This window comes from Caretta caretta, chromosome 11 (genome assembly GCF_965140235.1).
Source record: "Caretta caretta isolate rCarCar2 chromosome 11, rCarCar1.hap1, whole genome shotgun sequence".
In the NCBI taxonomy this organism is placed as follows: Eukaryota; Metazoa; Chordata; order Testudines; family Cheloniidae; genus Caretta; species Caretta caretta.
Genome location: NC_134216.1, coordinates 72,205,289 through 72,231,692, shown reverse-complemented (window position 1 = coordinate 72,231,692; position 26,404 = coordinate 72,205,289). Strand labels below are relative to the sequence as shown.

The window sequence follows — 26,404 nt, the reverse complement described above, 5'->3', positions numbered from 1 at the left end:
CCCTGATTATGGGAACTGTGCTTGGAACTGTACTTGGCCTTTTGTTATGATGGAGGGACTCACCATCAACTAAGTGGCACTCGCTAGGCAAGGGTCATGGGTTCCAAAACTCTGTGAATTGAGAGAGGCTGGGGATAGGTATTAATACTTGGTGGCATGTGCCCCTTGGTGAGGGCCTTACATGCTAATTGCACTTCCTCCTCTCTCCACTGTAGAATATCAGAGCTAATTTTGATTCCATTAGGAGTCTAGTTACAGGCTGCTGAGCTCACTTTGGGCTAATAGTGCACCAGCACTGAGGCTCCCCTACTACAAGCTGAATTCACCTAAGAGCTGACATCACTGAGTGTTGTGTTAAGTAGTGGGGGAGCCTGAAGATATAGTGTGGAGCAGTTTGTGGGGCGGCTGGAGTGCCTTCTGGACAGGCTGGTGGAGCAGTTCATAGGACGGCGGGAGCTGCTTGTGGGACGCGGAGCAGAGCAGTTCATAGGACGGCAGGAGCTGCTTGTGGGCTGCAGAGTGGAGCCGAGCGAAGCAGTTTGTGGGGCGGCTGGCGGAGCGGAGTGAAGGCCTATGGAGCTGTGGGGCGGTCAGCTTCAGATCATGCTACCCCGGAAGCCGCCGCTCCCGCCGCCTTACACAGTTTCCTGCTCCCGGGGACTCGTAGGACAGAGGAGCAGCACGTGGGCGCTGAGTGTAGGTGGGGGAACTTGCCCTGTGGCTGGCCCCAGGGAGGCGCCTCTGCTGCTGCAGTTTCGGGGACAAAATGCAGGACCCTAATGCAGATAGAGTGGAACGACATTTTGTGTAAGAAGGGCATCCTCCCTTCCAAGGAAAAGCCAAAAGAGCTTTCATGAGGGGAGCAGTGACGGCTGAGCAGATGGATCAGACCAGACTGCCTCAAATTGTAAGAGGAACTCAGTATCAGAATCCGATTCTACTTCATCTCCAGCTAAGAGAACGACAGGAACATCCCCCAAGTTACTCCCAGCTGATAAAAGAGGTCAGAGAGGAGGAAGAAAGGCAGGCTGCCAGTGAGTTTTGGGAAGCCCAAACATCAGATCCAGCCAGCACAACACCACTGCAAACGGCCAGTGTACTAATGGTGAGCACCAGAGAGGAACTTGACCAACAAATGCAGGTCCTGACGGAATGGATAGCTGAGCTGCAAAGTACCGTTGACCGAGTTAAGACTTCCAGGAATAAGAAGCCTCAAACTGTGGCGATTGAGAAGCCCACACTTAGAGCCACCATCCCACCCAGGCGAAGGGGGAAGGGTCAGTTCTTCTGCTACTGATGTGGTCAGGATGGACACAGTGCTGCAAAGTGCCGTAATGAAGAAAACCCCTCCTTAGTGTATGGAAAGCTGAGGATCAGTTGGGAGAGATCCGGTAGCTGCCAGAGGGTCTGGGGACGGGGACCCCCCAGGTCTGCAGGATTTGAAGATTCCCCCAGAAAAGACTGTCCAGCTGGGATCCCCGCAGGACTGATAGGGCCTCGAGCAGAGGTCACCGTGAGGATTGAAGGGGTGGAGTGTAAAGCAGTGCTTGACACTGGATCTCAAGTGACTATTATATTTCAGTCATTCTACCAACAGATGCTTAGGCACCTGCCTATACAGCCACTGACTGGCCTTGGCCTGTGTGGTCTCAGCATGGATGAATACCCCTACCAAGGGTATGTCATAGTGCACCTGGAATTCCCAGAGGAGGTTGCTGGGGTAAGAGAAGAGGTAGACACAGCTGCCCTAATATGCCCTGACCCTAAAGGGACCTCTGATGTGTCTGTGCTGATAGGGACCAACTCCAGTCTCTTCAAGGTACTCGCAGATTACTGCAGAAGGCGGGCCGGGGACCAGTACCTGAATACCCTGATGATCCATACGCTTTGTGCTGAAGCCTATAGGAAAATTGAGAGCACTAAAAGGGACACATCTGAGCTACCGCTTGGGGCACTGAAGTACGTGGGCACGACCCCCTTAGTAGTGCCTGCAAGGACAGAGCAAGAAGTGCTTGTCATGAGTACCTGGCTGAAAGGCAGTAAACGGATGTTAGCAATGATAGAGCAGCCGATGGGAGGAGAGCTCCCTGAAGGAGTCATAACCCTACCTCTGAAGCCCAGGAAAGGGTGACTATACTGATTGCTAATGAAACGAGTCGTGATGTTGTTGTGAAGCAAGGACAAAAGATAGCAGACCTCTTTGAGCCTGAGTCGATTGTAAAACCCCAGTGTGAAACTAAGTTCCGACAATAGACCCAGCAAAGTTTGACTTTGGAGATTCACCAGTGTCTGAGGACTGGAAAGATCGTCTGATGAAGAATCTTTGTGAAAGATCCAAGGTGTCCTCACTGCATGAGGGGGATGTGGGATGTGCAAAAGGAGTAGAGCACAATATCAGACTACATGACTCTCGACCTTTCAAGGAGAGATCTAGGAAGATTGCTCTCTCTGAGATGGAAGATGTGTGACATCATCTTCAGGAGCTGGCTGCGAATGGCATCATTACAGAGTCACGCAGTCCGTACGCCTCACCCATTGTGGTAGTCCGTAAAAAGAATGGGAAAATCCGGATGTGTATTGACTACCGCACCCTAAACAGCCGTACTGTGGTCGACCAGTACACTATGCCTCAAGTGCAAGATGCCTTAGACTGTTTGCTGGGAAGCCAGTGGTTCTCTGTGTTGGATCTTTGAAGTGGATACTACCAGATCCCTCTGGGAGAAGAAGATAAGGAGAAGACAGCCTTCATCTGCCCATTAGGGTTTTATCAGTTCGAACGCATACCCCAAGGGATTTCTGGAGCACCTGCCACCTTTCAACGTCTCATGGAGAAAGCTGTGGGAGACATGAATTTACTGCAAATGTTAGTTTATTTGGATGACCTGGTTGTGTTTGGAAGAACCTTAGAGGAGCATGGAGAAAGACTTCTTAAAGTGCTTGATAGGTTGGAGGATTATGGTCTGAAGCTTTCAATTGACAAATGCCAGTTCTGCAGAACCTCAGTGAAGTATGTGGGTCACATCGTGTCCCAAGAGGGTGTGAGTACTGATCCTGATAAAATAGAAGCACTCACAACATGGCCACATCCAAGTAACTACAGAGAACTCAAGACCTTTCTTGGATTTAGTGGCTACTACCGCAGATTTGTGAAAAACTATGCTATGATTGTAAAGCCTCTGAACGATCTTACCAGGGGACATCAGTCCAGCAAGAACAAATCTAAGACCAAGAATAAGGGGAGGTCCCCAAAGCCTCCTGTGCAGAGACACTATGGCCCCTTTGAACCATTTGGGCCACGGTGGGATGAGAGATGTGAAAGGGCTTTTCGAGAAATCATAACTTGCCTAACTCATGCTCCAGTCCTAGTTTTTGCTGACCCAAGCAAACCATTTATCCTGCATACTGATGCCAGTTTGGAGGGTCTGAGAGCAGTCGTATACCAGGAAGTGGAAGGCAAACGTAAACCTGTAGCCTTTGCCAGCCTAGGATTGTCTGATAGTGAAACTCACTATCCCACCCACAAGCTGGAATTCTTGGCCTTGAAATGGGCCATCACTGAGAAATTTCGAGACTACTTGTATGATGCTCAGTTCCAGGTGTGGACAGACAACAATCCACTGACTTATGTGTTAACAAGTGCTAAGCTGGATGCTACAGGGCAGAGATGGGTGGTCGCCTTGGCTAGCTATGAGTTCAGCATTCAGTACCGATCAGGGAGAAGCAATGTAGATGCAGATGCATTGTCCAGGCGTCCACAGGCTCCAGAAGTTGCTGTGATACCCACAGATGGAGTGAGAGCTATTTGCAGTGTGAGTCGCCGAGAGCCAGAGGCCCGTGAGAGCCTTCAGGGATGTGTTGCAGAAGCTTTGGGCCTGCCCCCTGAATGCATGCCTTCTGCTTCAGTGAACGATATTGCATTGGACCAATCTCCTTTGCCCATGCTCAATGCGGCTGACTGGCAAGAAGCCCAGTGGCAAGATATTGACATTCGTGATACACTACTTGCCAAAAGGGAGGGGCGAAGCCCAGCTGCGGTTGTTCCACCTAACCCAGAGGGTAAACTACTATTGAGAGAATGGACCAAACTAAAACTGATTCAGGGAGTGCTACATCGAATGACCACCGACCCTTTACAAAAAACAACGAGCACAACTAGTACTGCCAAAAAAGTACAGAGCCCTGGCCATGAGGGCCCTGCATGATGACTTTGGGCATTTAGGGATGGAGAGGACCCTGGAACTTATTCGTAGTAGGTTCTATTGGCCCCGAATGGCTGAAGATGTTCGCAGGAAATGTGAGACTTGCGCTTGATGTGTTCAAAGGAAAACTCTGCCCACGAGGGCTGCATATCTCAAGAACATCACCAACAACAAACCTTTGGAATTGGTATGCATTGATTTCTTGTCTGTAGAGGTAGACAAGAGGAATGTTGGGAACATTCTAGTAGTGACTGACCCTTTTACACGGTATGCACAGGCATATCCCACACGTGATCAGAGGGACACCACCGTCGCTCAAGTATTGTGGGACAAATATTTCTCAGTCTATGGATTCCCAGCTCAGATACACTCTGATCAGGGGCGGGATTTTGAGAGTCACCTTCTGAAGGAGGTGCTGAAGATAGCAGGAATTAAAAAGTCTAGGACAACACCTTATCACCCCCAAGGTGATCCTCAGCCAGAGAGGTTCAACCGAACCCTATTAGATATGTTGGGAACTTTGCGACCAGAGCAGAAGGCAACCTGGAGCCAGCATGTCGCATTTCTGGTGCATGCCTACAATGCCACAAAGAACGATGCTACATGAGTCACCCCATATCTCTTGATGTTTGGGCGAGAACCAAGATTACCCATAGACTTATGCTTTGGTGTATCAGAGGATGGAGATAGCTATGAAACTCATCAGCAATATGTATCCCGACTAAGAGAAAAGCTGCGGGATGCTTATCACTTAGCTACCGCTGTGGCTCGGAAGAACGCAGACCGCAACAAACATCGATATGATGCTAGAGTTCATTCGCAGGAGCTCCAGCCGTGGGACAGAGTTCTGCTGCGAAATTTGGGTATTGCTGGCAAACACAAGATAGCTGACAGACGGAAGGCAGTACCCTACCTGGTGATGGAAAAGCTGGGAGATCTGCCGGTCTGCAAGATCAAACCTGAAGACGGTCCAGGGCAAATAAAGACGGTGCATAGAAACCTTTTGCTCCCTGTGGGAGAACTGGTAAGCACCCCTTATGAGATGGGCCACGACAGGGCAGCCGGGCAGAACAGAAGTGCTAGACCAAAGTTGCCATCCAACACAGACAGCGGGCCCCATGCAGCTAACTTACCCCTATTCTGCACATTTGAGAATGAGTCTGAGGAGGATGACACAACCCTGGTGTATCCTGGGATGGAGACAAGATTTCAGTCTCGATCAGCTGAACCAAACAAGAGTTTTCCCTCTTCCGCCCTAAACCCCATGGCGGAATTATTTAGGCCCATTTCTGACACCTCTGTGCCGCTGATGAGACCCCCATGTGATGACACACACAGGTTATTGGACAATGGGGACACACAGGTAGAGGATGTCCTGGGCACCTTGGACCCTCCCGCGTTAGAACTAGGAGTGCAGGGGCCTACGCCAGTAGCCAAGGGACTCTCAAAGGAAGCCTCTCCATCCGTCACTCAAGAGGATGTTCCCCCTACCTCGGCAACAGAGATTCTCAATAGACGAGACAGGGTGATAAGACCAGTAAAACGGTTAACTTATGATGCACCTGGGGTGACTAGTGAGGAGCCAATACATTTAGCACACAGGCTTGTGGAAGCTAAAGTGGGCTTCCTGAGGCCCTTTGGAGGAAACCAATGAGTTGGTATAAAGGGAGTGTGATTTGTCGAGACGACAAATTCTTGGCTGGGGGGAGGATGTAAGCAGTGTCAGGATGAGCTCCACCCTGACATCTGGTGGTGAGGTGTGGCAAGTTGTGGAAAAGAACTTCAGGGGCCGATCTCATTTGCATAGGCACACCCACCCCGCCTAGAATGAGGCCATAGCTGCCCAAATGGTCACTTTGGCTGCTGTGGGATCCCCAGTGTCTCTGTTATTGGGGCAGGAAGAATAAATTGTTATTATCCTGATTATGGGAACTGTGCTTGGAACTGTACTTGGCCTTTTGTTATGATGGAGGGACTCACCATCAACTAAGTAGCACTCGCTAGGCAAGGGTCATGGGTTCCAAAACTCTGTGAATGGAGAGAAGCTGGGGATAAGTATTAATACTTGGTGGCATGTGTCCCTTGGTGAAGGTCTTATATGCTAATTGCACTTCCTCCTCTCTCCACTGTAGAATATCAGAGCTAATTTTGATTCCATTAGGAGTCTAGTTACAGGCTGCTGAGCTCACTTTGGGCTAATGGTGCACCAGCACTGAGGCTCCCCTACTACAAGCTGAACTGACTAAGAGCTGACATCACTGAGCGTTGTGTTAAGTAGTGGGGGAGCCTGAAGATATATTGTGGAGCAGTTTATGGGACGGCTGGAGTGCCTTGTGGACAGGCTGGTGGAGCAGTTCATAGGACGGCAGGAGCCGCTTGTGGGATGCAGAGCGGAGCAGTTCATAGGACGGCGGGAGCTGCTTGTGGGCCGCAGAGTGGAGCCGAGCGAAGCAGTTCATGGGGCGGCTGGCAGAGTGGAGTGAAGGCCTATGGAGCTGTGGGGCGGTCAGCTTCAGATCATGTAAGGTGCCCCTTACCTCTCTCTTCCCCCTCCCCATCTCCACCCAGGTTGGGAGGTAAAGCTCTGCAGATAAACTTTCGAACTCTGGGGCTGCCCTGACCAAGGACAGAGACTTTTGGGTCACTGGACTTTTGGGATTTTGGGTGATTGGGGGTTGCTGGACTCAAGAACCAAAGGGAAAGGGCATGCCCCAATTTGCTTGGGGTGGGTTTTTTGCTCATGGGTTGTGTTATGAATCCTGTTGGTGGTGTTTCCCCAACATAATGCCACATTGTTTCTCTCGGTTATTAAAAGGCTTTTTGCTACACTCAGACTATGTGCTTGCGAGAGGGGAAGTATTGCCTCTTGGAGGCGCCCAGCGGGGGTAGTATATATTTGTCCCAGGTCACTGGGTGGGGGCTCGAGCCAGTTTGCATTGTGTTATTGGAATGGATCCCCTATATATTGAACCCGGCCCTTGTTGCTGCCAACTCTGACGGGCAGAAGGGTTACACTTACATTGACTTGGCATCTCTCGTGAAGAAGACACATTCTCTCTTCTTAAAATGTTCTTGAATGAAGGTGACCAAATCCTTTGGGGGAAGATTAAAGGGGAAAGTTTTAGCTCAGTGACTCCCAGCACTGCAAACTCTTTAAAGGTAGCACAGGTGCCTTACACTGGCATTTAAAGGAAAACTGCAGTGATTCACTGTAATTCATTTGTTCGCAACGCAGCATCAGGGCCTGTGTGGACGCAGCTGTTCAGGAGCACGGCATGCGATAGCTAAATCCTTTAACTACAATTGAAATACTAAAACAGGAACTTTAAAAAAAAATGTAATGAATAACTATCAGCATGTCCTAGTAGGCCTTGTTTAGATCAGGAAAAAGGTGTTTTTAACAACATGATGAGCACCAAAGCAAACAGTTCTTGCATTGTCCTCAAGCGCATGTTGGGGACAGGTGTAATGCCGACAGACTCCGGTCGTCATCGGGTGGGATTAAACTGGGGACCTCTGGAGCTTAGTGCATGAGCCTCTACCGCATGAGCTAATAGCTAACTGGCTGTTAGCTAAGGCTGTAGAGCAGACTCATTAATTGCTCTCTAAGTGGTCTCTGTGCCACTAGATGGGACAGAACGCCACACCCAGGAGGTGTGTGGGTTACACAGGCTCACATTTAAAAACATGGCTTCATCTTCCTCTTTGCTCTATAAGAGCTCTATTGGTTTAACCCAGCATGTTCATACAACAAACATCCCAATAACTAGGTCAATATCCAGAAGTTACAAAGTAGCCCCCACTTCCACCACAATTTTGAACACCACTCAGCACCTAATGTAGACCTGGTTTAACACCTTTAGAAATGTTATGGGATCACAGGTAACCATACCTGCTAAATGGTGTTGAAAATCGTATCACCAATATTCCAAACAAACCCTTTTTCCCCTTAGCCCCTACCAAAAGCGATGCCAGCTCCACTTGCTATTTTAATATAACCCAGCATGCCCCAGTAGGTGATTAAGTCTCTCGAGGCAAACCCCAGTGGAATTCAGAGACTCCAGAGTGTTTTAAGGTAACTTCCAATTCTAATTTAATAATTAAACTCTGCTAAATTAAACACACCAAGTGTTTAACACTACAATATACCTTGCCTTAGAATGATTGGAAGCTGTCTGATATGCAGCTGTTTCTATGGAGATGTTAATTCTTTTGCACCTAATTTGCCTCCAGAGACTAACAAAGTGGGAGCTTCCTATCTGATCATGAAATGCTTTTATTTGTCTTTTATTTACTCTTATTTGTTTAGGGCTAGAACGTGGCGTGGACTGTGCTGGCTCCAGACGTGGAAGGAGAGACTGATTGCACCCCTGCCTCGTATGCTGCTGCACAGCCTCCCCTGGCCATATACCTGCTACTAACCCCATGAGCAAGTGTACAGAGAGTTGGCAGAACTGGCAGAAAATGGCCCACGCCCACACGTCAGCCAGGATGAGGGATGTAGTAGGTTGCTACCATTATGGACGAGTAGCAAAGTTACTCCCCACCTCGAACAAGAGGAGGGGAGTCACGTCCCTCTGAAGTACAGTTTCTTTCCTTGGTGCACATGGCCCCACACACAAGGCCTGCAGCCCATAGCAGTTTACTCCCTTTTGTGACTAGTTCTATGGCCATCTGAATCTTTTCAGTACAGTGGAATTCTCCTTTAACCATACAAGAGTTCTTAAAGGCACAGCCCGTTTGGGGCCTTGTTGTGCAGCTGCTGCTAACTGGGGAGTTTAATCTAGACCAGGAAAGAAGCCTGGATAAAAATTCTACTGGAAATAAAAATTTCCATTGCTAAGCACTTGGAAAGACCTCAAGTCTGACGTGCATTTCAAACCAAGAGATCCATATGTATGAAAATCGACTTTGCATTAAACTTCAAGTGTTTATTCAAAAGTGGGCCTAAACCAAACCCACCCAGTCCTGAACATCCCTAGACTATGAGAGAAGGAGGTGGGACAGAATCCAAACACAGACCCCATGTCACATTTTGCAGCTGCCCCCTGCCTATGAGCCAGACCAAAACCCTGGACCTGAACATGTTTCAATTTGGGGTGTTCTGAATCCAGACTTGGATCCAACTGAAATAGATGGGCCCATCTTGAAAGTTACTTCTTTTGTACTGTTCCATTTCAGACGCCTGCCCATTTTATGAGACAAGTTCATTCTCTTGGTTTTATATGCTCCCAGCATAGGAACCTAAAGGACATCTGAAATATATGGGAGATCTAATACTTATACTTCAAAGTATAGTGCCCTTTCAGAGATGATACTATTCACCAAAGCATAAAGCTAATATGATTTTACATTAATAATTCATCATTTTGGCAGTATGAAAAATAATTTATGGGAGACCCCCAACCTCACACTAGTTAGGAGCCCATCTGCAGCCACTCACAGCATCCAGGCTCCATCACCTTGCAAGGATTTTTTACAGCTACTCTGATCTGGTAACTCCACAAAGTGCAAGGCAGCAGAGGGTCAGAGCCAATGAGTCTTGATTGGCATGAAGGAAAAATCCCTGGAATCCAGGATGTGCGGAGGGGGGGAGGATGTAGTGCTTTAAATTCTCATTTCTGGACATGTAGTTTCACGTGGTAAATTAGACCATGACTCATTCTAATTTAACTTTGTCCATAATGGAAACCTACCCACACAATTTGGCAGTATTCTATTGCTGCTCAGGGAAGGTCCAGAACTGTGATAAAGTCCTTCAAAAAAATGTTCTAGCATTCTGTGACACTGACCTATCTACTACATCTTACAGTAGCTTTAGAGGCCATTGGCTACAGAATAAAATAGTATTTTTCTTTAAGGAAAAAGTGCTGCAAGACCATTATACATCTTCCTCCTTGTGTATGAGACTAATTCATAATTGTCACTGTGGCAGAGTTCCAAGTGAGACTACATCCACGCACTTACCATGGAAATGCATTGCACCAGTTACTTACACTGTCATTGTACGACACATCTGTGCTGCGAGATATACTGGAGTAAAGAACTTTTGAACCTTCCAAAGTGCCATTTCGTCTGTTTCTCATGGTGCCCATGCAAACTTAAAGTAGTCACCACCAGCCTGTGGGGGAAGAGAAGGATTTTGGGGATCAACATTAGTGTTAGCCTTTCCCCCGCCCCAAAGTAGACCAAAAAAAATTGCGATCACACCTGGTGCTTTGGGTTCCATTCAAATCCTGTATTAGTGGATTTGTTATTCTAGTTGGTTTTTGGAATGTGAAATGCAATATCTAAAACCTCAAAAATCCCTCATGCCGGAGTATGAAAGAAATAGGTTTTCCTCCCAGGACTGACTTAACACCTTTCGGCAAAGGAAGTGTGTAATATATTCCATAATGTATAGATGTAGAGATGCTGAAATTTCAGCATCTTGTACAGTCCTGTAGTAATTCACATACTGTGGTGTCTAGGGGTCCCATCAGAGATTAAAGCCTTGTTGTGTCACTAGGCACCGTATGTACAAACAGAAAAAGAACAGTTGCTGCACCAAAGAGTGTTCTGTCTAACCAGACAAAAGGAATTATTCCTACAGAAAGTACTCTAAGGCACAGAGAGATCAAAGAGTTTGCTCAACATCACAGAGGAAGTACATGGAGGCAGAAACTGAAATCAGATCTCTTCAATCCTACTCCAGCTATTTAACAAGAATATCCTTCCTCACCTGGGTTTCTGACAATCTTCTCTGATCTCTACAGTGAAAAGATATTTAATGGTTTCATTCTAGTCTCTCTTCATTATAAAAATTATTGTATTAATATGCCACGTCTAAGCATAATTCACAATCTGGTCAGAAGGACCTTGAACTGCAATAGCAAGCGGCTTTGAAGTTAGAATCAAGGCATAGGGGCACACTGCTGGATTGAGAAAGTTGAAATGGATGGATGGGTATGTACTCCAGGTTCCCCAGAACAGAGCTTTAACTATGACTTCACTAAGCCACTTTCAGGAATAAGAACTTGGTCCCAATGGCAGTGAGCATATTTGAACCAGATTCAGAAGCTCAGAAAATAAAAACACTAATATAAATTTTAGTTGCAAGTATCTAAGCTATTTCCAAGGCACCTAGCACCTTGCAATGAAACAAGCTATTTCTCCCTTCTAAAAGGGAACTAGTCTTGTAGTTAAGGCACTGGGTTGGAGCTCAGGAGATCTAGTTCAATTCCCAGTTCAGACGCAAATTTCAAGTGTGACCTTAAGTGCCTCTATCTTTCTGCTCCTCAGTCCCCATCCATAAAATGAGGCCAATATTACTTCCCTTTTCCATCCTGGGACTATTTAGAGTGTAAGATGTTCGGGGCAGGGACCACAGACTCCTCTGTGTGTGGAGAGAACCACGGTGTCACTTAGCACCTCTATATAGTAAATAATAAATACTCATTTCTGTGTGATAAGGCACATGACTTCTGGTGACTGAAAACTGGCGAGTGATTTATTCATGAGTTTGGAGAGAAAAAACAGCAATGAATGCAGTGGAAATACCATTTCAGCACATGATCCAAGCAACCCCAGAAAGCGATAAAACAAGCTAGCTCAAGAGACATACCATCAGGTATTATTTATATTACACTTCTCTAATGAATGTTTAGCAAATATTTAATGTGTGTTCCTAGGCTAGAAAACTGTTCCACTCAAATATTTAATATCATTCTTCACTGTGGGACAGATTCTGATCCCAGTCACATTGGTGGAAATCCAGACTTTCACTCCATAACTTCACCAGTGCAACCAAGATCAGAATCTGGCCCTGCATCTGTAACATGCATTCCTTATTGTCATCCCAAAAGAGTTACATCTCTTGCCATTAGATGTCTTTCAAGTAATCTCAGTTCCCAGAAATTTTCCATTAACCCTCTCACTAGTTATTATCAAAAGTAACGACACCGTTGTGTCCCATCATTGCGAATACACTTCATATGCTCTGTAGCAGCACTGATTATAAGAAATAAACTCTGTATAATTACTCGTCTCCCTGTCCCATGTGCTCCATAGGTGTTCCATTACAATTCAACATTACTGAGTTAATGGATTCTTAAAGCTGTCCCCAAATATAACACTCCTTCAGTCTTGAAGTCATTTTGCCCCTCAGAGACTTTTGTCATTTCAAGAACTGCTGGAAAGGGATTCTAGTGAGCATTCCCTTAGCAACAGTAGAAGTATTCCAGCAACATTTGAGTATGGCAGAGTTTTTGCCAGTTGGATTACGGTGCACTGGTGGTAGCAAATTGAGTGGCCTCACTTTCGGCATGTGTCATAGAGTAGGAATACTTCAAAGATGACCTGCAGAAGGGGGGAGGACTTGAGACAAAGTCAAGTTAGGAACTTCATGATGTATAAGGAAGGCTGGATTAAAATGTCAAGAACAAGGGTGTTTTCCGCCTTTTCTTTTAAAATAGGAAATATGACAACTCAAGAGTGAAAGCTGAACAATTAAGATGCAATGAGATTTTAAATCAGATTGTTTAAAGCTGCTTGGTTAACGCCTATGTAACTAATGAATGCTTGAGAGAATATCCCTCACCCCATGCTTTCACAGAAGCTGTGAGCTCACACCACATATCTGGAGACCTAAGAAAGTCATCCTACAGGAGCAAGAAAGACCTGACTTCCCATTCTGGTTATTTCTAGGGTAAAATCAAAAGCACGGAAAACTATATGAAGCAAAAAAAAGGGGACAAATCCAATTTTAAAAAAATAATTTCAAGTTACCTTTAAGTAACACTAGCACATGGAATCTGCATTCTGTCAGATGACAAAACCAGGATACTCCATGTCTGACAACCTGCCACTTTCAGACCTTACATGTGTACATTACAGGCAGCAAACGTTCCCCCCTGCCTCTTCTTTATGGAAGTCACTCTGGTCCAAATTGTGGCTCAAGCATCAACTCCTCATGCATAACCAGAGACCAAGTTTCCTACATATTTTTCCATAAGGGCTTCAGGATGATGGTATTTTCCTCCTCCACTCTCTCACCTCTGCAGAAACAGCAAGCGATTCACCCTCCAGAACCAGGGCCACCCTCCTGAACCAGGGCCTCCACATCCCTGACAGCCCAGCTGCAATGAAGCCACATTCTCAAGGATTCTTTCATTGCCATTCACATCCTCTCTCTCCACCCTATCCCCACCCAAATAGAAAAAGAAAAAACACTTAGTTGCAAACAGCACAAAATCTCCACTGAAGTGCAATTGTAGGGTGGCTCAGTGACAGAACTGCTTTTGTTTCCCACGAAGATTCTCTCGAGCCAACCAAGATCTTCCTGCAGTATCCTGCTTCTCACTGTGGGTCTGGACATTGCCAATCAAAATGGTGAAGATAATGGCAAAACTTCAGTGGGAGCCACCACAGGTGTCAGGTGCATTTTTATTCAATGGACGGAAGTGTGCCATGGAGCAAAGAGTGCCCACGTTTAAAAGTGCATCCACACAATCTTTTCACGGAGAAGCCCTATCACCTCCATACTTTGGAACAGGGGGTTGACATTCGGTGGAGGTTGCTCTGGTATTCGGAATATGTCTTTTGCTATCCCCATGAAAGTAACAGTTCACACCTATTCAGTGGATGCTTGTTAGAGTTTGGCAACTAAATTCTCTGCAGATTCCTTCTGTACTGGGCACATTCCTGCCGAGGGATACAGGACGCAATCAGGGTTGAAGTTAACCTATGATTGTTTCTCCTCCTGGCTGCCAAAGGCCACTGTGGCACCAAACACAGGAACTGAGATCAGGGAGGCTGTGTTCTCAATGCTGTCAGTGTTGATGCTCAGGAGGAGCTAAGCAGGGAGCTGACAGCAGATGTGGGGGTACCTGGGGGCAGAAGAGTCTATAACCACTGGAAACCACTCCCTTGCAGAACCCGTATAGAACCAACAAATCCCAAGTCTCAACATTGCTCCACTGTCTAGCGAACAGCTGTGAAACTCCCTGGCAAAGTGTGTCACTCACCTCTAATGGCGGATCCAAACACAGGGTAACAACCAGCTAATGCTATTGATTACTCGGTTAGCTCAACTGATATAAGATTGTGCTGGGGGTTGAACAGTACCTCTAAATGTTGCATAGAATCATAGAATCATAGAATATAAGGGTTGGAAGGGACCCTAGAAGGTCATCTAGTCCAACCCCCTGCTCAAAGCAGGACCAATTCCCAGTTAAATCATCCCAGCCAGGGCTTTGTCAAGCCTGACCTTAAAAACCTCTAAGGAAGGAGATTCTACCACCTCCCTAGGTAACGCATTCCAGTGTTTCACCACCCTCTTAGTGAAAAAGATTTTCCTAATATCCAATCTAAACCTCCCCCACTGCAGCTTGAGACCATTACTCCTCGTTCTGTCATCTGATACCATTGAGAACAGTCTAGAGCCATCCTCTTTGGAACCCCCTTTCAGGTAGTTGAAAGCAGCTATCAAATCCCCCCTCATTCTTCTCTTCTGCAGGCTAAACAAACCCAGCTCCCTCAGCCTCTCCTCATAACTCATGTGTTCCAGACCCCTAATCATTTTTGTTGCCCTTCGCTGGACTCTCTCCAATTTATCCACATCCTTCTTGAAGTGTGGGGCCCAAAACTGGACACAGTACTCCAGATGAGGCCTCACTAATGTCGAATAGAGGGGAACGATCACGTCCCTCGATCTGCTCGCTATGCCCCTACTTATACATCCCAAAATGCCATTGGCCTTCTTGGCAACAAGGGCACACTGCTGACTCATATCCAGCTTCTCGTCCACTGTCACCCCTAGGTCCTTTTCCGCAGAACTGCTGCCTAGCCATTCGGTCCCTAGTCTGTAGCTGTGCATTGGGTTCTTCCGTCCTAAGTGCAGGACCCTGCACTTATCCTTATTGAACCTCATCAGATTTCTTTTGGCCCAATCCTCCAATTTGTCTAGGTCTTTCTGTATCCTATCCCTCCCCTCCAGCGTATCTACCACTCTTCCCAGTTTAGTATCATCCGCAAATTTGCTGAGAGTGCAATCCACACCATCCTCCAGATCATTTATGAAGATATTGAACAAAACCGGCCCCAGGACCGACCCTTGGGGCACTCCACTTGATACCGGCTGCCAACTAGACATGGAGCCATTGATAACTACCCGTTGAGCCCGACAATCTAGCCAGCTTTCTACCCACCTTGTAGAGCATTCATCCAGCCCATACTTCCTTAACTTGCTGACAAGAAGACTGTGGGAGACCGTGTCAAAAGCTTTGCTAAAGTCAAGAAACAATACATCCACTGCTTTCCCTTCATCCACAGAACCAGTAATCTCATCATAGAAGGCGATTAGATTAGTCAGGCATGACCTTCCCTTGGTGAATCCATGCTGGCTGTTCCTGATCACTTTCCTCTCATGCAAGTGCTTCAGGATTGATTCTTTGAGGACCTGCTCCATGATTTTTCCAGGGACTGAAGTGAGGCTGACTGGCCTGTAGTTCCCAGGATCCTCCTTCTTCCCTTTTTTAAAGATTGGCACTGCATTAGCCTTTTTCCAGTCATCCGGGACTTCCCCGGTTCGCCACGAGTTTTCAAAGATAATGGCCAATGGCTCTGCAATCACAGCCACCAGTTCCTTCAGCACTCTCGGATGCAACTCGTCCGGCCCCATGGACTTGTGCACGTCCAGCTTTTCTAAATAGTCCCTAACCACCTCTATCTCCACAGAGGGCTGTCCATCTCTTCCCCATTTTGTGATGCCCAGCGTAGCAGTCTGGGAGCTGACCTTGTTAGTGAAAACAGAGGCAAAAAAAGCATTGAGTACATTAGCTTTTTCCACATCCTCTGTCACTAGTTTGCCTCCCTCATTCAGTAAGGGGCCCACACATTCCTTGGCTTTCTTCTTGTTGCCAACATACCTGAAGAAACCCTTCTTGTTACTCTTGACATCTCTGGCTAGCTGCAGCTCCAGGTGCGATTTGGCCCTCCTGATAACATTCCTACATGCCCGAGCAATATTTTTATACTCTTCCCTGGTCATATGTCCAACCTTCCACTTCTTGTAAGCTTCTTTTTTATGTTTAAGATCCGCTAAGATTTCACCATTAAGCCAAGCTGGTCGCCTGCCATATTTACTATTCTTTCGACTCATCGGGATGGTTTGTCCCTGTAACCTCAACAGGGATTCCTTGAAATACAGCCAGCTCTCCTGGACTCCTTTCCCCTTCAAGTTAGTCCCCCAGGGGATCCTGGCCATCCGTTCCCTGAGGGAGTCGAAGTCTGCTTTCCTGAAGTCCAGGGTCCGTATCGTGCTGCTTACCTTTCTTCCCTGTGTCAGGATCCTGAACTCAACCAACTCATGGTCACTGCCTCCCAGATTCCCATCCACTTTTGCTTCCCCCACTAATTCTACCCGGTTTGTGAGCAGCAGGTCAAGAAAAGCGCCCCCCCTAGTTGGCTCCTCTAGCACTTGCGCCAGGAAATTGTCCCCTACGCTTTCCAAAAACTTCCTGGATTGTCTATGCACCGCTGTATTGCTCTCCCAGCAGATATCAGGAAAATTAAAGTCACCCATGAGAATCAGGGCATGCGATCCAGTAGCTTCCGTGAGCTGCCGGAAGAAAGCCTCATCTACCTCATCCCCCTGGTCCGGTGGTCTATAGCAGACTGGAGAGAGTCCAGCGAAGGGCAACAAAAATGATTAGGGGTCTGGAACACATGAGTTATGAGGAGAGGCTGAGGGAGCTGGGATTGTTTAGCCTGCAGAAGAGAAGAATGAGGGGGGATTTGATAGCTGTTTTCAACTACCTGAAAGGGGGTTCCAAAGAGGATGGCTCTAGACTGTTCTCAATGGTATCAGATGACAGAACGAGGAGTAATGGTCTCAAGCTGCAGTGGGGGAGGTTTAGATTGGATATTAGGAAAAACTTTTTCACTATGAGGGTGGTGAAACACTGGAATGCGTTACCTAGGGAGGTGGTAGAATCTCCTTCCTTAGAGGTTTTTAAGGTCAGGCTTGACAAAGCCCTGGCTGGGATGATTTAACTGGGAATTGGTCCTGCTTTGAGCAGGGGGTTGGACTAGATGACCTTCTGGGGTCCCTTCCAACCCTTATATTCTATGATTCTATGATTCTATGATTCCCACCACTACATCACTCTTGTTGCACACACTTCTAAACTTAATCCAGAGACACTCAGGTTTTTCTGCAGTTTCGTACCGGAGCTCTGAGCAGTCATACTGCTCCCTTACATACAGTGCTACTCCCCCACCTTTTCTGCCCTGCCTGTCCTTCCTGAACAGTTTATAACCATCCATGACAGTACTCCAGTCATGTGAGTTATCCCACCAAGTCTCTGTTATTCTGTTATTCTGTTATTGCAGGGATGCTGATGACCTATGTGGGGGTCTGCATAGTTCCACAGGGTGCAATTTTTTGTTTTTTTAAATCTTTGGTTTTTTAAATCTAGGAAATTACATACAAGCATCTACTGCAAACGAATGTTCAGTTTGAAGAGACAAGCACTTGGAAGTTTGGAAATGCTAGAATCACACGATCCACTGTCTACAGTCAAGCTCTAAGATACAACCACATTTGCTCCAATCCCTCAGACAGAAACAAACACCTACAGGATCTCTATCAAGGGTTCTTAAAACTACAATACCCACCTGGGGAAGTGAAGAAACTGACTGACAAAGGCAGAAGAGTACCCAGAAGTCACCTACTACAGGACAGGCCCAACAAAGAAAATAACAGAATGCCACTAGCCATCACCTACAGCCCCCAACTAAAACCTCGCCAGCGCAACATCAAGGATCTACAACTTATCCTGGAAAACAATCCCTCACTCTGACAGACCTTGGGAGGCAGTCCAGTCCATGCTTACAGACAGCCCCCCAACCTGAAGCAAATACTCACTAGCAACTACACACCACACAACAAAAACACTAACCCAGGAACGTATCCCTGAAACAAACCTCACTGACAACTCTGTTCACATATCTATTCAAGGGACACCATCATAGGACCTAACCACATCAGCCACACGATCAGGGGCTCATTCACCTGCACATCTACCAATGTGATATTTGCCATCATGTGCCAGCAATGCCCCTCTGCCGTGTACATTGGCTAAACCAGACAGCCTCTATGCAAAAGAATAAATGGACACAAATCAGACGTCAAGAATTATAACATTCAAAAAGGTTTCAGAGTAACAGCCATGTTAGTCTATATTCACAAAAAGAAAAGGAGTACTTGTGGCACCTTAGAGACTAACTCACGAAAGCTTATGCTCAAATAAATTGGTTAGTCTCTAAGGTGCTACAAGTACTCCTTTTCTTTTTGCGAACATTCAAAAACCAGTCGCAGAACACTTCAACCTCCCTGGACACTCAATAACAGACTTAAAAGTGGCAATTCTTCAACAACAAAACTTCAAAAACAGACTCCAACGAGACACTGCAGAACTGGAATTAATTTGCAAACTGGACACCATCAAATTAGGCCTGAATAAAGACTGGGAGTGGATGGGTCATTACACAAACTGAAACCCAATTTTCCCATGCTAATTTTTCCCCCTACTGTTACTCACACCTTCTTGTCAACTGTTTGAAACGGGCCACAATGATTACCACCACAAAAGTGATTTTTTCTTCTGCTGATAATAGCCCACTTTAATTGAATTGTCTCATTAGAATTGGTAAGGCAACCTCCATCTTTTCATGTAATATGTATATATATCTTCCTACTGTATTTTCCACTCCATGCATTTGATGAAGGGGTTTTAGTCCACAAAAGCTTATGCCCAAATAAATTTGTTAATCTGTAAGGTGCCACAAGTACTCCTCGTTGTTTTTGCTAGAATTAAGGTTGTCTATGTAACCTTCAGTCTGCCCATGTGTGCACGCATTATATTAGTCTTACTTGCATGATCATATACTTTCCCACAAGCCCCTTGTCTTATTCCGTGCACTGGATGGATCTGCTCTGGGGATGAGCTGGGGTGATGTAGGGAATGAGTCTATTGCTTGTAGAACCCTGGCCTCCTCCTGTGTGTGGGATGTACCAGGGCTGTGCAATGAAGGAGACTTGCCTGAAGGACTCCTGTCTCATTTACTGCAGACGCTAGAAAATATGTTGTGAACGAGGCAGGGTGCTGCAGGAAGAGAAAGGAAGGGTGCTTGGTTAAGGCAGCTGAAAGCCACCTTAGAGAACTGGATTCTATCCCTCCCTCTTAAATCAAACATTTTCACAGGTGACCACTAATTGTGGGATCCTTATTCTATAGATGCCAAACTTGACACCCAGAGGTGAGATTTGCACAAATTACTGAGCACTCATAACAGCAACAGAATTAATGGGACCTGTAGACTGAAATATGAAGTGCTATAAAATGCTAAATACTCTGAAAAACAGGTCCTAGGCTTCTCAAATCAGACACCCAAAATAGCAGATGATCTAGACAATGCTGTCTCATTTCTCTGTGCCTCAGTATCGATAAAATGGTGATACCTCTCTATCTCAGAGGGGCTTTGTTAAGCACTCGATTATTACAGTGACGAGTGCCGTGGAAAAGCCAAGGAGGAAATTAAATAATTCTGGATTCAGTGGAGGGTTTGGTGGTGCAGAGTCAATAAGGCAAGAGGCCAACACACTGAAAGATGAGGATAAAAAGAAATATTTAATAGCTACCAATTCAGGAAGCACTAGCCGTCCTGTGCACTGAATGCGGAAGGGGTCCTGTGGAAAAAATATTATGCTATCATGTAATTAGTGCATATGCGCGTGGGGGCCAAATTACAGTTGCACAGTTGACGAATGCTGACATTTCCTAATTTATGAGTGCTTGACTATGCAACCTGAATGCTGGTTTAATGTATTTTTTTGCACATAATGTACACAAACCTCTTCACATGGCTATGGGTCACACACATTTCACACAGATCCTTCACATTTATGGGTGTTCTGTCCCAGTGAGATAATCTCTTTCCAGCCACAGACACGAACTACAAAGGCCAAAATCTGCTCCTAGTTTAAAATCCAAAGTAACTCTATTGCAGTAACGACTCTGTATTTATGGTGGTAGAACAGGGAATCCAAACCGGACACCTAGACTACATCAAAATTCAATCCAAAAATACAAAAGCAGAAGAAAAAGGAGGCTACCACAACTCTTTAGGTCCTGCTTTTCAGGCTGGTTCTTCTGGTGGATTAGCCATCATTAATTAGATGGGAGGTACCCATATGCCAAAATCTTTTTTTTAATCTGATAAAATTTCATAGCACATAAGAACTATATAAAAGACATGGCAAAATAACTATTTGGGGCAAGTTTTTCCAAAAATCTTGACTACCAAAGTCTATGTGATCAGCATATAATTACACCAGGGCTGAAGTTTTATCTGAGTAAAACTGATAGTATTTGGCCCACTAACTTCCAACTCACAACCCTGAAAAGCAAATGCTTTTAACTTTCACGAATTTCCCCTCAGGGTAAAGCTTCCTTTAAAGCTACATTTCAAGGTAAAAACTCCACAGGGAGAAATGCATTTTCATCTGTATTTATGCGATAAATTTATTAAGCAACCCAACATTATAAAACGCAGCCAATAACTCTAACACCCAGAGAAGTGACCGTGGACATAACTGCATTTAAAAAAAGAAGTTAAATGGAAATGAAAGCTTCAATTATTCATTCAACACTCGAAAGGATTTCAATTCTCTCGCTGTCTTTGTAAATAATTTAAAAGATTCGCTGTGCTACAGCAGAACTAAACAAAGTCTGAGAGGACACAGAATCAGTGCAAATCCTGTGCCCCACCTTTAATTTAGGTTTCAAAGAGGTCTGATTTCTATCACTGTTAGAGAGCTTGTGAGAAAAATGTAGCAGCTAACTAATTATGGATAGTTCATATAAAGTGCTCAATATGCATAATCATGTTTTGGTTAGAAATAAAGGTATTGCGCACATTTAAATTATATAGAATAGTATGAAATACAGAATTTCAGTCTATGAGAACTGTCCAACTGGCTAAATCAATATGTTTCCTTCTTTTTTTTTATAGAGTGTATTGCAATATGTTTATGGAAAAACACTAGCTTTTTATAGCATGGGCTATTCCATTACAGTTTAGCCTTCTTAACCAGCAAGTTTGAAAGGTATTATACCACCAGCTAAACAACAGAATAATCATCTTAACCATAAGAATGTCACTGTGAATTCCGTAGCAGTTCCAGCAATAAGTACATTCCAGTGAAATCTTTGTACCTGGAGCTAAATGAAGTAACTAGAAATGGTAATTACATTTAAAATGGTATTTTTAAAAAGTCTCCAATACATCACGCCAGCATTTCAAACTATTTTCTAAACAGAGCCGTACTTGGTCCCAACTTAAACAAGGAAAACTTTAATGCACAAAAATGTTTCTCACAGTTCAATGTATGCTTCTAATGCCAATTTGCATCAGTCTAATCATGCCACTTAGCTGAAAAAGCAAAGCTTACAAACAGAAAAGAAAAATGTTACAAAGTACATTAGTTACTAAGTACATTTCCTGAACCACTGCCATCTCTTCTTTGGACTTCAAAAGGCATTTGTTGAAAATCAACCCCAAATGACATACCAGTGTAGACTGCTCAGCCAAAATCTCGTGAATGTTTGTCCCAGCAATCTTGTTGTATACATTACTTTTCAACAGGAAGGGTTAGATATATTTCAGCATTCAAAGCCCCACCTATTTTCATGTGTGTCATACTCCCTTTTAAGGGGGATGGTCGGTGGATGAAAAGGTCAGGACACAGAAATCAAGAGCAAGATTAGTCAGTGATTGATAATGAGCAAGAAATGAATAATTGCAGCAGGATATTTATAAACTCTGTTGAAATAATACTGGTTTCCACTTCACAGTATGGCTATCAATTTCTACCGTACATTGGTAGTAGGCAATTTAATTTCTACAATTATCAGCACTATTAGAAAGCCACAAATGCAACAGAAAATGCTCATTATGAAAACCAATAATCTGTGTTAACTAATATCTTTATGTTGATAACACAAAGATTTTATTTTTAGGATAAATCTGATAAGAACCCTGATGAGAATGACACTGAAATTTTATTGCCAAGGATTGAGATCTCAAAAGAGAATTTATTCCACATTTCACAGCTTTTTTTTTTTTTTAACTGCAAGACTTTTCTGTCTCAAAACATCTCAGACTATTCCACTGAAATGAATGAAACTGCACTGATTTTTGAAGGCTCAACTAACCACCTCGCTAGAAGAAACTGTATTTATAGGGATCGCATTATGTGGAATCCCTGAAAATAGCTACAGACAAACAGCTGGAGTTTTAACCTTCTCGGCCTTGTATCCCGGGAAATTATACAGCACTGAAGTGGATGTAAATGTTGCAGGAAGCAGAGGTATGTGTTGTAGCACTGTTATACAGAAGTAGATATGCCACTACAACACTGGGAGCAATAAAAGTACATATCTGAGGCAATATTGTTTGGAGTGTCTCAGGTACAAGACAAGTGTTTGATTTAACACAATTTTACTTTCAGGTGATCTGCAACACCAGTGCAGTGTGCTGCCAGCCCCTGTTAAAGCCAACGACCATGTAGTGTAGTTTTCTTGCAATCTCTGGTCCTCACTACTGTATTATCGGAGCACCTCACAGTGTTGACTATATATAACCTCACAGCCACCTGGTGAGGTAATGAAGCATTAGTTACCCCCATTTTACAGGTGGGGATGTGAGGCACAGACACACTAAGGTGTGTCTACACTGCAACTGGGAGGCTGTCCCACTGTCTGGCTCACAACCATGAGTGCTGACCTCAGGGCAGACTGTCAAAAACAGGTCAGACGCTCCAAACTGGTGGTGTGTTCTATAATTAGATTTCACCAAGCCAGTAATTAATGTGAACTCCTGGATCACTATAACACTCTTACCGTGAAAACAGCAAGGAGTCTGGTGGTATCTTAAAGACAAACAGATTTATTTGGGCATAAGCTTTCATGGGTAAAAAAACCACTTTTTCAGATGCACGGAATGAAAATTACATATGCAGGCATTATATACTGACACATGAAGAGAAGGGAGTTACCTCACAAGTGGAGAACCAGTGTTGACAGGGCCAATTTGATCAGGGTGGATATAGTCCACTCCCAATAATTGATGAGGAGGTGTCAATTCCAGGAGAGGGAAAGTTGCTTTTGTAGTGAGCCAGCCACTCCCAGACCCTATTCAAGCCCAAATTAATGGTGTTGAATTTGCAAATGAATTTTAGTTCTGCCGTTTTTCTTTGAAGTCTGTTTCTGACTTTTTTTGTTCAAGTATGGCTACTTTTAAATCTGTTAAGAATGTCCAGGAAGATTGAAGTGTTCTCCTAGTGGCTTTTGTATGTTACCATTCCTGATATCCCATTTGTGTCCATTTATTCTTTTACGTAGAGACTGTCTGGTTTGGCCAACGTACATGGCAGAGGGGCACTGCTGGCACATGATGGCATATATCACATTAGTAGATGTGCAGGTGAATGAGTCCCTGATGGTGTGGCTGGTGTGGTTGGGTGCTCTGATGGTGTCACTAGAGTTGGTATGGGGACAGAGTAGGCAACGAGGTTTGTTACAGAGATTGGTTCCTGGGTTAGTGTTTCTGTGGTATGGTGTGTAGTTGCTGGTGAGTATTTGCTTCAGGTTGGGGGGCTGTCTGTAACTGAGGACTGGCCTGTCTCCCAAGATCTGTTTTCCAGGATAGGTTGTAGATCGCTGATGATGTGCTGGAGAGGTTTTAGCTGGGGGCTGTACGTGATGGCCAGTGGTGTTCTGTTATTTTCCTTGTTGGGCCTGTCCTGTAGTAGGTGACTTCTGGGTACCCATCTCGCTCTGTCAATCTGTTTCTTCACTTCCCCAGGTGGGTATTGTAGTTTTAAGAATGCTTGACAAAGATCTTGTAGGTGTTTGACTCTGTCTGAGGGATATTCCTGGACGCTACAGTGCAAATAAGCTATGGTCACATAAACACCACCCTATACCAGAAACCTATTGACTGCTATACTTACCTACATGCCTCCAGTTTCCATCGAGGACACATCACACAATCCATTGTCTACAGCCAAGCCCTAAGATACAACTGAATTTGCTCTAATCCTTCCAATCCCTGTAACAAACCTCGTTGCCTACTCTGTCCCCATATCTACTCAGTCAACACTGGTTCTCCACTTGTGAGATAACTCCCTTCTCTTCATGTGTCAGTATAATAATGCCTGCATCTGTAATTTTCATTCCATACATCTGAAGAAATGGGTTTTTTACCCACAAAAGCTTATGCCCAAATAAATCTGTTCGTCTTTAAGGTGCCACCAGACTCCTTGTTGTTTTTGTGGATACAGACTAACACGGCTACCCCCTGATACTCTTACCGTGGAGTCACAGACAGTCCCCTTAGACTCTCCAGTCTCACTTGTCACCCAGACAAACTGGACTTGGTGATAAATGGTCACTTACACCAAAAATCACACCATATTCAGGTTGCTTCGAGTCCCAAGAGACCAGTCACTTACCCTAGATCTTACATCAAAGATGATGCCTGTAGCCAATCCTGTAACAAGTTATCTAAAGGTTTATTAACTAGGAAAAAGGAATTTACAGGCTAAAGCAAGCAAACACACCCACAGATGAGTTACCATTTAAATCCTAAGAGTGACAAAGTTGTAGTGATCTATCAATTCAAAGTGTGTTTCTGGGAAGATTCAAGGGGCAACCCCTGGGGAATCTCTGGCTTGAGCTTAGTGACTCCAGCCCTTCAGAGTTCAAACAGCCAAAAGATGTGGGGCCTCCTTGTCAAGGATTTTTGTTCCCTTCCCCCCAGAGTTCAAGATGATGGGATGAGTTCACGTGCACGTCTCCTCCTCATGTGGGGTGTGGTCAACAGTCTTTTGTCCTCTGACATTCCACAATGATTTGTCTCGTGTCTATTGGTCTTCTTTTGCTGGGCAGGAGATAACACCTCCCGTGGCAAAAAAGTATTTCACACTTGGTAATGTTTCTCTCCTGACTGGGGGGGTGTACAGTTTCAGAGCAAACACTTAAATATTACCTTATAACATGGGTCATAGACATTACACATGAGATTAATGCAGGCAGCAACATACTAGCATTTCACAGGGTCCAAAGACTAAATACATTCTTATAATACTACTACCTATTTTGAGCAAAACTAACATACAGGTGACCTGGTTTGGTCTCCAGCTAGGAGGGTTGTCAGTTCTTAGCTAATGCCTGCAACCTGGGCAAAAGCTGGCATCTGGCCTGCCAGCATCACAGAAGTATTATTGGAGTACATGTAGATGTACCCCACCTAGCTAGCAGCAGAGACTGCCTAGGGCCCTGTGTACATACTCGAGCGGCTGCTGCTCAGTCGAGCAATATGTGTTGCCATCACACCTCCTGACTGCAGCATAGACACACGGTAACTAACTTGCTCCGTGTCCCACAGAGGATCTGCATTAGCACAGGGAATTGAACGTGGGTCTTCAGAGCCCCAGGCTAGCACGCTAACCACTGGACCATCCTTCCATCTCAGTATCAGGTTCCTAATGATCCTTACGGCACAATAGTATATGTACACAGAAAGGTGCCTACAATAGTCTGGCACTTTTACCTTCCATGCCGCATGCTGATAACACCGTCGGCAGGATCTGAACCTTCAACATTGCACAGGCTGCTATCAGATGAACCACAGAACTAACTACATTAGCTGGCAGCAGAATAGGGCTGCTCTCCCAGAGAGTGGGATGGGCTGCTGGCACTGTGAACTGGATACAGAGTGTGGTTGTGGGGAAGCAATGGGTTGGCTCCTGCCCTAAGTGGTGTCCCCAGAAGAGGTGGAGCCCGGGTTGTGTCTCTCCCCCACATCTCAGGAGTTAGGAGAGTTCCTGAACCATGTGGTGTTCTCTCTCTCTCTCACGTCCACTCCCAGTAGGTGGAGAAGCTCCTATCCCACCTGGTCCCCACAAGACTGCACACTGGTTCAGGAGTGTGGAGCAGACAGTTGCAGCGGCACAGGAGCCAGCAAACAGAGCTGTAACAGGGGAGTTTGAGGGGGAGTTTGTCTTGTGGTGCTTGTTTGGGGTTTGTTTTTGCTGTGGGTGGTGGTGTTTTGGTGTGGTTTGTGTTTCCCAGATTAACAGGATTGAGGTGGGAAGGCTA

General features: G+C 45.2%; 1 protein-coding gene across 3 annotated transcripts in view; it reads right to left on the bottom strand.

The window, feature by feature from the left end:
- TRPM8 (transient receptor potential cation channel subfamily M member 8) overlaps positions 1-26,404 on the bottom strand; it is a 131,002-nt gene that overhangs the window by 84,677 nt on the left and 19,921 nt on the right. For 2 of the 3 annotated variants that reach the window (XM_048870004.2, XM_048870006.2), the window contains exons 1-3: positions 21,813-21,919; positions 10,196-10,320; positions 7,219-7,292 (exon numbers count right to left, since the gene is read on the bottom strand). In XM_048870004.2, the coding sequence (XP_048725961.1) occupies positions 7,219-7,292; positions 10,196-10,294 (173 nt within the window). In that variant the 5' untranslated portion in view covers positions 10,295-10,320; positions 21,813-21,919. Of the gene's footprint in view, positions 1-7,218; positions 7,293-10,195; positions 10,321-21,812; positions 21,920-26,404 lie in introns of those variants that run through there. The other variant, XM_048870005.2, reaches the window with a different exon arrangement.